General features: G+C 23.3%; 1 protein-coding gene and 1 long non-coding RNA gene across 2 annotated transcripts in view; one reads left to right on the top strand and one right to left on the bottom strand.

Moving 5' to 3' along the window:
- The window catches only part of LOC122497882 (sushi, von Willebrand factor type A, EGF and pentraxin domain-containing protein 1), a 71,967-nt gene extending 71,403 nt beyond the window's left edge, over window positions 1-564 (bottom strand). Inside the window, exon 1 of the mRNA XM_043605253.1 lies at window positions 2-564. Coding sequence (XP_043461188.1) covers window positions 2-62 — 61 coding nt within the window. The 5' untranslated portion in view covers window positions 63-564. The remainder of the gene's footprint in view (window position 1) is intronic.
- On the top strand, window positions 117-10,764 carry LOC122497885. Its single transcript, XR_006301179.1, has 3 exons — window positions 117-252; window positions 6,647-6,787; window positions 10,539-10,764. It is a non-coding gene; the product is annotated as an uncharacterized LOC122497885 (long non-coding RNA).
- The last annotated feature ends 1,108 nt before the right edge of the window (window positions 10,765-11,872 follow it).

Raw genomic sequence — 11,872 nt, 5'->3', positions numbered from 1 at the left:
CCATGGACGACAACGGTCAGGAATCCCACGAGGGGCAGCAGGATCTCGTACACCAAGATCATTCTCCACGACCTCGAAAATGCCTGAGGCTTTGTCACATTGACAAAAAAAAAATTGTGTTTCCCTTCGGCTCAATATTGCTCACGCACGCAATTTTTTTTATCACTATAATAACAACAACAACAACAATAACACAAAAAACGGAGGAAAAATCAGTCGCTCATCGAGACCGCAAGAAGTTCAAATTAACAGGTACAAAATAAAAACTTTCACAAAATGCCACTTTCTGGATTGTTGACCAATTGTGAAAACTCAGTGTCGAAATGTTTTGGCCTTTAAACTAGTAATTCGCGAACAACAATTTACTCTTGACCGAAAATTGCCACTTTTTTCGTTTATTCTTATTTTTTTTCTTTATTTTTCACTGAGTTTTGCACTTTTACTTCTCTTCCTGGTTTTTTTTTTCTAAAAATTGTTCTTTTTGGTGTAATTTTATTTTCTATTTTTTGTCCTTTTCTGTATTCATTTCATTTGAGTTTTTATTGAGTTTATTTACTTTCTTTATTTTCTTTATTTTTTTAAATTTTCCTTTGAATGTCTTTTCTTTGCTTTTTATTTGATCTTCTTGAATTTTCTTGATTTTTCTATGTCTATTTTACTTTCATTCACTTTCTTTTTTACTTCGATTATTAATTGTAAAGGTCTTTTGACTTTTTCTTCATTTGGTTTAATTTCTTCTTGGTTCTATGATTTTTCTATATTGTGAAAGTTTTCTCACCTATTTTCTATTTTTTTTATGAATCACTAAATTCTTGTATTTACCTTTAGAGTATTTTATGAATTTCACTCGAAAATGGAAATAATTTTCTTTTGAATCGAAGCATTAAAGTCTCCGCGACTTTTCAAAGCATTGAGATCACCGAACTTTTATTATAAGTCGGATTAAAATTCATTCGGATGAATCAGAGACAGATTTAGTGGAAGCATATTTAAAATCTTTTGTCCTCTTCACGAACACGCACTTTTCACAGCACTTTTACGTCTAATTTCGATAATTAGGAATCATATTAGTTTTATTAAATTTTTCTATTTGTGTGAGTTTCTATTTTTTTAAACATCAGTTTTTATAGAATAATTTTTGGTAGTTTTGGAATAATTTTCCAAGTAGAGATTTTTTTATTTCATATTAATAAGTTTCACTGAGGATAAAAATGGAGAAAACATTTTTTTTTCAAATTTAACGTTTCGATTTAAAATCGAGAGAGAATGGAACACAGACAACTGTTCCCTTCACCGGCCGTCCGCGGAGTGTCGTGTTTGACCAGAAGTTTTATTTTCCTCTCACTCTATCAACCCCTTGCCTCTCTCTTTTTAAGTCTATCTCGTTTTATTATTTATATACCTCTTTGTTGCTCTTTTGATTCAATGGAAAGACGTAGGCGTTTTTCTCGCAGACTGTACTGTGTGTATATATATGTGAAGCGATGTTCCTTGACTTCGTTGAACGACCTGCTGTTATAATAATACAACATACTGATCTGCATCAGTTGAGATGAACGCAACCACGCATATTGTAAATTCGTAATTCTCCTCTCCCTTAAAAAGTCGGAAGCTAACAATTTTAATTTCTTTTGATTTATTGTTGAGCAGGGAAGAAGTGTAGAAAAGGGTTCACTCGAACTCAGTCTTTAAATTTCTATAGATTTCTTTTTACGTCAGTAAAAATCCTTTGTTTATTAATTAGACTTTAGTTCAAAAATCGTATAAATTTGTTTCATCAATTGCAGGACTCGAACTAGGTCCGTAAATATAAAAGTCCGTAACTTTGCTTAAAGTCCGTAAAAGTCCGTTTTTTTGAAAAAACGTACGTAAAGTCCGTAATTTGATTCAAAAAGGATGAAAAGTTCGTAAATTGTACGATATAATTTAGATAATTTTAGAGAAATTAAAAATAATTGCAGAAATTCAATAATTTTCAAAAGTAATAAAATTTTGCGTAGAAATTTAATTATGTTCAAATTTTTTTAAAAATTCTCATCAAAATCTCAATTATCTTTAGAAATAATTCAATTCTTCTCCGAAATTCAATTATTTTCAAAAATTTTCCTCAATTCAATGATTTTCAATATCTACTATTTTCATTAAATTTTCCAAAAGAATTCAATTGTTTAAAAAAAAATCTCATAAAACTCTACACAAACTTTTAATTATTTTCAAAAAATAATAAAAATTTCACAGGAATTTCATTATTTACAAATTTTTTATCAATTTCTTTGCAATCATTCAATTATTTTCATAAATTATAAAATTTTTACGGGGATTCAATTATTTTCGTAATTAATAAAATTCTTTTTTGGAAATTCAATTATTTTCTAAAATTTTAATAAAATTCTTGGCAAAATTTCAATTATTTTTATACAAGCAATAAAATTCTTCTCTGAAATTCAATTATTTTCAAAAAATTTTAATAAAATTCTTGGCAAAATTTCAATTATTTTCTAAAATTTTAATAAAATTCTTGGGAAAATTTCAATTATTTTTACAAGCAATAAAATTCTTCTCTGAAATTCAATTATTTTCTAAAATTTTAATAAAATTCTTGACAAAATTTCAATTATTTTCTAAAATTTTAATAAAATTCTTGGCAAAATTTCAATTATTTTTATAAGTCATAAAATTCTTTTTGGGAATTCAATTATTTTCATAAATAATAAAATTCTTTTTACGAATTCAATTATTTTCATAAATAATAAACTGTACAATATAATTTGGAGAATTTTAGGGAAATTACAAATGATTGCAGAAATTCAATTATTTTTAAAACTTATTAGTATTAATTCTTCGCAGAAATTCAATTATGATAAAAAATTTTTAACAATTCTCGTCAATTATTGACTCGTAAGGATCGTTAAATTTTAATTATTAAAATAACTAATACGAACGAGTGATAAAGTCATATTACCATTCTCGTCAATATTTCAATTATCTTGAAAAATAATTAAATTCTTCTCTGAAATTCAATTATTTTCAAAAAATTTTAATAAAATTCTTGGCAAAATTTCAATTATTTACAAAAATTTTCCTCAATTCAATCATTTTTAATATCTACTACTTTAATAAAAATTTCCAAAAGCATTCAATTATTTAAGAAAAATTAATAAAATTCTAGGCAAACTTTTAATTATTTTCTAAAAATAATAAAAATTTCACAGGGATTTCATTATTTAAAATTTTGTTTAGAAATTTATTCGCAACCATTCAATTATTTTCATAAATAATAACATAATTTTCATAAAATTTTTCAAATAAATTTTATTAAAATTCGTTTTAAAAATTCAATTATTTTCGTAAATAATAAAATTTTTATAAATTTTTTTAAAAAAGATTTTTATGAAATTCTTTGCAATGTAACGATTTTCTTATTTCAGAAAATAAATAAAAACCGCGACAATAAATTTACAAGAATAATAAAAATTACACAACAAAATATTTTAATTAAATTCAGAAAACAATTAAATAAATTCAAAAATATAAAATATTAATATAAATAAACACACAAACAAATTATATAAAGAAATAAAGATTATATTTCTGTCAAATCTTATTAAATAAAAACGAACCTGACGTCAGGAATTAATTTATACAAATAATCGATATAAATTTTATAAACATACACACATTCAAACAGTAAATTATATAACGGAATTTGCAAAATAAAAGTCAATATTAAAAATTATCAATAATACATTTAAGAAAACAGAAAACGAAAACAATTTAAAATAATAAATTATTCACAATTCGTCTCACGACTAAATTCACTCTCTTAAAAATTAATCAGACAATATAAGACCAATTTTCATAATAAAATAAACATAAAATTCTTCAACATAAACAATATCTTTCTAATAATTTAGGAACAACTTACAGATTGTCCTCGGAAACTCACGCTATGATTCTTTCGATGAAGATCCTGGCAAGGTGAGTGGTTCAACCTCCGAGCAACCTCATTGATCCAAATTGTGCAAACGAGCATTTTTGTTTTATGGTCATAATCCGATTAAAATAAACGGCCACACTTTATAAAAATGAAACACAAAAAAAAGGAATTCAATAAATAAAAGAATAAATTATATTTAAAAAAATGAATTAAAACCAATATTTTCACTAAATAGAAAAACTACCTTTCCGTGTCCTCGGCCGGCACGTGAGAGTGTAGCCGCAGCTGAATCCGTAGTCGACCAATTGCGAAAATCAATTAATACATTATTATTCGCACTTTTCATCGACACCGCGATTCAACCCACAAACTCCCACTTCTGCCTAATTTTAAGAGAACACGGAAATCAGACAAAATTTATTAATTGCTCAGAAGTTGAACTGGTCACATCTGCCAGGAGTAAATCTCTCATGAGATTGTATCGCTTCAGCAAGAATTTAATTATTTTTACAAATAATAAAATTGTTCTCAGGAATTCAATTATTTTTTACAAATTTAAAAAAATTTGTTGTAAAAATTCAAATATTTTCAAAAATAATAAAATTCTTCGCAAGAATTTGGAAAGATTGAATTATTTTCAAAAAATATGATACAATTCTTCGTGAGAATTCAATTATTTAAAAAAAATTTGATGTATTTTGTTTATTAGAATTTGATAAAGTTCTGTAAAAGAAGACAATTATTTATTTTTATATTTAAATATGTAATTTGAATTCTCATAGGTAGAACTTTTTAATAAGAATTGATTTGAAATTGAATTTCATCAGTTAAAATTTTAAGTAATAATTGAATATTAGATGCGTTGTAGTGTGAATTTTTAAAAATAATTAAATTACAAAAAAATTTTTGAATTCAAATCTTTGAAAATTTTAATTCTTGTAAAACTGAAATACATAATATTTAAATTTTTATTTTAAAATAAAATTATTAAAGTTTTGAATAATTTTATTTAAAAAATTTCAACAACAAAAATGATTTAATTTTAGAAGAATTACAAATGTAATTTTTAGAAATAGTTTAATTTCAAAAAGGCTTTACGCATTAAAATCATTTAAAATATTTTAATTCCTGTGGAGAAATAAATAGATATTTAAATATTTATTTTAAAAAAATTATTCTATTTTTGAATGTAATTTAATTTAGAAGTTATGAAAAAATTGAGTTGTCAAGTTTAATTTTTTGATAGCTGCTTTTTTACTACTTTTTCCAGTTTTAAAACTACTTTTTGCTACTTTTTTAAAATTAATTATCGAGTACGAAGCCTGACGTCATTAAAAATTCTTTTTTTTTTACTAATTAGACTCGTGCGAATTTGATTCATAGCTCAATTATCATCAAAAATATATGTATTTTTAATTATTTGTTTATTTCGATTTTATCAAAAATGTAAATCAAATTAATATTCTTTATTTACACAATTTCTGTTATTTACGATAATAAATCTTTAAGAAAATTTTTTAAATTTCTATGAAAATGTGAGAAAATATTGTTGTCATTTTCGTGAGAATAAGAAGTGATTGACAATCTTTCTATTGTATTTTCAAACTTCTTTTATTGTACTCTTGTGACGTCACTTTAATATCATTTAGAATAATTTCTCTTTTTTTTCTCTTCCTCTCTCTCTTCTCTAACTTTTCTGTTTCTCTGAATGAAGTGTTTAAAGATTTCAAATCTCAACGAAAAATTTCAAAAAAATATTCTGAAATCTCTGAAATATTAAAATTCAATTATGGTAATTGAATAAACACAGGAAGAAGTTAGGGAAAAACTTTTATAAACATAATAGAGAGAAGGATCTTTTGTAAAAATTTTTTTCTAAAACTATAAATTGTTTCGTAATTATATCGTGTTTATCATCATTAATAATATTTTTACAAGGAACCATTTTTTTTCTCACAAAATTTCACTTTCTGTCAACTTGATATTTTTATTCATCGCAGGTTTTAAATTGGTTAAGATAGCTTTTGTATGCTTTAAAAATAAGAGTCGCGTATTATTAAGAGCTCGTGGAATAATATTATTTATAGCAAATTTTAAAACGTTCATTTTTTTATACTACAAACCGATAAGGAAATGCGGAAAATTTTTTAGGCAGAAAGTATATCATCTACATAACATTTTATATAAGAGAAAGAAGGCACTGTTGTTAAATAAAGAAAATAGAAAGTAGCAAACAATAAAATAAAGAAAAAGGTCAATTCATTTTTAAAAGTAGTACAAATTGCCATAAAAGTTGAAAAAAATCCACTTTTAGCATAATAATAAGCCTTGTTCTTAACTTGCAACTCTCTTTTATTCTCATTTTTTTAAATATAAACTTTATAGGGCTAATAAATCATTCACCTGTACAAGCATCTTGTGGCAAAATATAAATGGCAACCCCAACTTTATATTGTATATATTTAAATAATTGAAAATAATTAAAATATAATTAATAATTCAAAATCGAATTGAATTGGATTTTTTAAAATTAAATATATATCATTGTAATTTTATGGTGCGAATCTTGAAATATATTTGAATAAATAAATGTGGATGTAATATAATATTAATGGCTGAAAGATTTTTAGAATATTATTTACTGTCTATTATAGTTTGTATTAGAAAAACAATTTTCCCATGATTATGTTTATGATATTTTTGTTACAGATTGCAGACTCTTGGTCCAGTTATGTTTTATATGATATGATCAATGTGATCTAAGGAGCAATTAAATAATAATGCGAATTGATCGAGCTGCAAAAGTGCAATTATAAAATTCCGCTTTCTCGCACCCATGGAGAAGCTTGGGTAAGTCATTGTTTTTATTTAATAAAATGATAAAATTGAACAAATAAATATATATTTGTATTTCTAGAACGAGAAAAATAAGTATAATAAGATTATAAATATACTTCATTAAGTGCATAATATGGAAATGCGAATGTAATCAATTGAATTTTTCTCTCTTCTTGTGAGAATATAACTAAAGTATTTCTATAAATTTCTTCAATGGGGTCATGGGTTCGAAAATTTATTCATATATTTTTTCCATACATTATTTTTCTATTCAAGAAGTTCTATATAAATAGGTATTAAATTTAGGCTTTGCACTCATCTACTAAAGTATTTACTAATTTTTTTACGATCTGCTACTGTTTGGATATTTTTTTTTAGATTTGTGACACTAAAAGCTACTTTTTTTTGAGAATTTCCACTATTTTAAACACGCTAATAGTTTAAATAAAAAAATTAATATTTATTTTATTTTTCACTTTAAACATTTTAAAAATACAACGAATAGAGGAACAGTTGCAATTTTGAAAAATAATTAGTTACTTTGTCAATTTTATTTACTTTTGTATTTAAATAATTTTATTCTTGTAGAACTTTATGACAGGAATTGATTTAAAGAGAATTTAAAAATTTTAGAAAATAATTAAATTTCAAAAGGTTTTTATATTCAGATTTTAGGCAGCCAAATCTTTGAAAATTTTAATTGCTGTAAAAGCATAATATTTAAATATTTATTGAAAAAATTATTATTTTTCTAAAAAAATTATTGGAGTTTTGAATCATTTTATTTTGAAAATTCTAAAAATATTATTGAAGTTTGGAAAAATCGCAGTTATAATTTTAAAAATAATTAAATTTCAAAAGGTTTTTAAATTCAAATCTTTGTCAGACAAATCTTTGAAAATTTTAATTACTGTGAAAGTATAATAATATTTAAATATTCATCTTAAAAAATTATTGGAGTTTTGAATAATTTCATATGAAAAATTCTAAAAACAAATTGAACTTTGAAAAAATCGCAGTTGTAATTTTTAGAAATAATTAAATTTCAAAAGGTATTTCATTAAAATTATGTATTTAAAATTTTAATTCCTGTGGGAAAATAAATCTCAATAAGAATTTAAATATTTATTTAACAAAAACTATTGAAGTCTCTAATAATTTAATTTATAAACTGAGAAAATTTGGTTTTAGGAAAATTGTAAGTAAAATTTTTTGAAAATAGTTGTAGAAAATTGAAGCAATTATGAATTTTGTCTAATTTCATTGAAATAAATCTTATATTTTGAAGAATTTAATTTTTTCACTTTTTAAAAATTATTATGTAATAATTAATAATCGTATTTTTAAAGAATTTTTACTGAAAATTTGGATAATTGAATTTTAGAAATATTTAGAATTTAACATTTTGCTAATTTTTTTAAATTAATTACCCAGTGTGAAGCTTGTAAATGTTATTACTTTACTTTTTTGTAAACTACATCTAAAGGAAAAAATCATTAAATAAATTTATTTAAATAAAATTTAATATAATTAATTAAATTTAAATTAAATTTTTTAATTTAAATTAAATTCTATTCCATGGACTTTAAAATGCACATATCAAATAAAAGTCGAACAAAAAAGTAAATTTCACGCCCTTTTAAGAGCATAAGTAAAATTACCGCAAAATCACAGTGAAAGAGTAGAATAATGAAACATGGTAAATAATAATTAGAGAAATTAAATAACATTTGATTTGTAAAATAAAATAGTTATGTATTATTTTGTTAAGAAAGTCTTGCTCCCACGCGACAAAAATGATAGCAACTTCTCTTGGAATAAAAAAAACAGAGTTATCGTATAGAACATTAAGTTACAGTATGTTCCACGAGCTATAAACAGATTAAGAAGCACTGATAAAATTTCAACTTACTCTCAAAAGTAAATTCAACTGTCTTCTCAAAGGAAAGCATATATAACAAAACGTGTGAAATAATCACGGATATATTACACGTATACGTGTAAGTGAAAAGAAAGAAAAAAGTAATACACAGCTTAGGGAGAAATAATAATGAAATTTCATTTTTCACTAAGCTAGATAACGTATTCTTGTCGCTTCTATTGTTTATTGAAATTAATTGGTTGGAAAGGTGTGCAAAAAGAGTGAGGACTGCTCCGTCTTTTTTACAAGGTTCGAACTAGGTCCGTAAATCTCGTAAAGGTCCGTAAATTTGCTTCAAATCCGTAAAAGTCAGTTTTTTGAAAAAAGGTCCGTAAAGTCCGTAATTTTATTAAGAAAAGACGAAAAGTTCGTAAATTGTACGATATAATTTGGAGAATTTTAGAGAAATTACAAATCATTGCAGAAATTCATTTATTTTTAAAAGTAATAAAATTTTGCCAAAAAATTTCAATTATTTCCAACAATTTTAATAAAATTCTTGTCAAAATTTCAATTATTTTCAAAAATTTTCCACAATTCAATGATTTTCAATATCTACTATTTTAATAACATTTTCCGAAATAATTCAATTATTTAAAAAAATGTTTAATAAAATTCTACGGAAACATTTACATAATTATTTTCATAAAATAATAAAAATTTCACAAGGAATTCAATTATTTACAAATTTTTTTAAAAATTTCTTCGCAATAATTCAATTATTTTCATAAATAATAAAATTTTTACAGGGATTCAATTATTTTCGTATATAATAAAATTCTTTCTAGGAATTCAATTTTTTTTATAAATAATAAAAGTCACCGCAGAATTTCAATTATTTTTAATCAAATTCCTCGAAAAATGTAATTATTCTTTAAATTTTTTTTAAAAATCGTAATAAGAATTTAATTATTTAAAAATTTTGTTGATAAAATTCTTTATGAGAATTGTATTTTAAGAAACATTGAATTATTCAATAAACTATTTATTTTTGTTTTTAAATAATTGAATTCTAGTAGAATTATCTAATAAAAATTGATTTAAAAAAGAATTTCAGTTAAAAACAAATGAATTTGAAAATTCTTAAAGCAGTTTTTCATAAAATTATTAAAAACAATGGATTCATAGAAAAATTTTAGTTGAAAACACTAAAAAATATTTTTATTTTGGAGAAGTTACAAATTATTGCAGAAATTCAATTGCTTTCAAGAGTAATAAAATCGTTTGCAGAAATTTAATTAGTTCAAAAATAATGAAATTCTTTTTAAGAATTCAATTATTTTTATAAATAATAAAACTTATTGCAGAATTTAAATTATTTTTAAAACAATTTCAATCAAATTCCTCGAAAAATTTTATTATTTTTAAAAATTTTATTAAAATTTATCAAAAGAATTAAATTATTTAAAAATTTGTTGATAAAATTCTTTCATGAGAATTCAATTTTAAGAAACATTGAATTATTCAATTAATTATTTATTTTTGAATTTAAATAATTGAGTTCCAGTAGAATTTTCTAATAAAAATTGATTTAAAAATGAATTTATAGTTTTAAGTAAAAGTTCTTTTATTTGACTCGGACTGGTTATATTTTTGTCAGTAATTGGTCCGTAAATGGTCCGTAATTTTTCATTTTTGGTCCGTAAAGTTCGCATTTTTAAATACTTTCACTCGTTCGAGCCCTGTTTTTGCACCTTTTTCTTTTTTGTTGTTACTGCTAAAAAGGTTTAAAATAAAAGCTATAGTCATCAACTAATAGACTAAAATTTACCCCCTCTGATAATTTTTTATTTAGTTTTATTATTATTTATTTCATTTTCAAAATACTTTCTTTATTTTCAGAAACACATGGTAATAATTGTAACACTCAGTGGATGACGATCAACTATTGCTGGGGACCTGTAGAGGATCAACTCTTGCTCGGTACAGGAGTAACATCTGCATGAGTCGTTCGTCCTTGTCTTTTTGTCTTGAGGGGAGTTAGTCGCATTTATTTTTACCTTTCTTTGTGTAATGCACATCAATCTTGAAATTTGTAGAAGAAGTTACGTCCAGGTACAAGTTTTTTAATTTTTCGATTTTGTTTATGTTATTTTTTTATAATTTTTTATAATTACTATCAGTTTTTTTAATTTAAAAATACTATTTACTACTTTTTTTACGATTTGCTACTATTTGGATACTTTTTTTTTAGATTTGTGACACTAAAAGCTACTTTTTTCTATTTTTTTTTAATTTGCACTATACTTTAAATCCTCTAATAGTTGAAATAAAAAAATTAGCCTAAAAAATCTTGATAAAATTTTTACAATACAACAAATTTTAATATAATTCTTCAGAGAAATTTAATTATTTTCAAAAATTATAATAAAATTTTTCGCAACAATTCAATTGAGGGGACGGCTTCTAAAAGGGGATACGCGTGGATTCTGGCGTTTAAGTTTTGTCCACTAGGTCAATTTTTGAAAATATTACAAATTGCAATTTGAATTACTGAAGTTTGTGGAGAATGGAAATGCGCATCTTTTTTCTTTGAGAAATAAATTTATATCTTTTTTAGTTTATGAAATATTGAGCAAAAACTAAATTTTTGAAAACCCAAAAATTTAATTGTTTTACGCCTTTAACTCGTGCTGGCGTTTTTGATTTTTCATATTTTGTAATCAAACAAAAACGAAATTACAGATTAAGAATTCCTGAAACCAACTATATTTTTAAAACTTCAAAATCTTAATTAATAAAAAATTTATTAATTTTTTCGAAAGAAATTGCAAAAAAAAAATTTTTTCAACTTTCAACGCTCCGTTTATCGAGGAAATTTCAAGGTACAAAAAACTTCCAGTGAGAAAGTTTTTTATTACGATACGGACAAGTTTTCTCTAAAATTTTATTAAAATGATATGGATATTTACAAAGTTATTAATGTTTAAAGCATTTGGAGCGTCAGATTTCTAGCGCCTCAAATACATTGATTCCCAAGTTGTTCGCTTGGAACAGATTAAGACTATTTTACTTTATTCATTTGTTTACTTAAAAGAAATACCATTTTTAGTAAAGTTACTGATAAATATTTGCAATAGCAATTTAGTTAAAAGCGATTAATTATTGTTAAAAAGTACCCATTAATAAGTAGCCAAAATCGGCTAAAAATAGTTGAAAGTTACTGACATACAAAT

This window comes from Leptopilina heterotoma, unplaced genomic scaffold, assembly GCF_015476425.1.
Source record: "Leptopilina heterotoma isolate Lh14 unplaced genomic scaffold, ASM1547642v1 Lhet_14, whole genome shotgun sequence".
NCBI classification, from domain to species: domain Eukaryota; kingdom Metazoa; phylum Arthropoda; class Insecta; order Hymenoptera; family Figitidae; genus Leptopilina; species Leptopilina heterotoma.
This window is presented reverse-complemented; position numbering and strand designations above follow the sequence as displayed.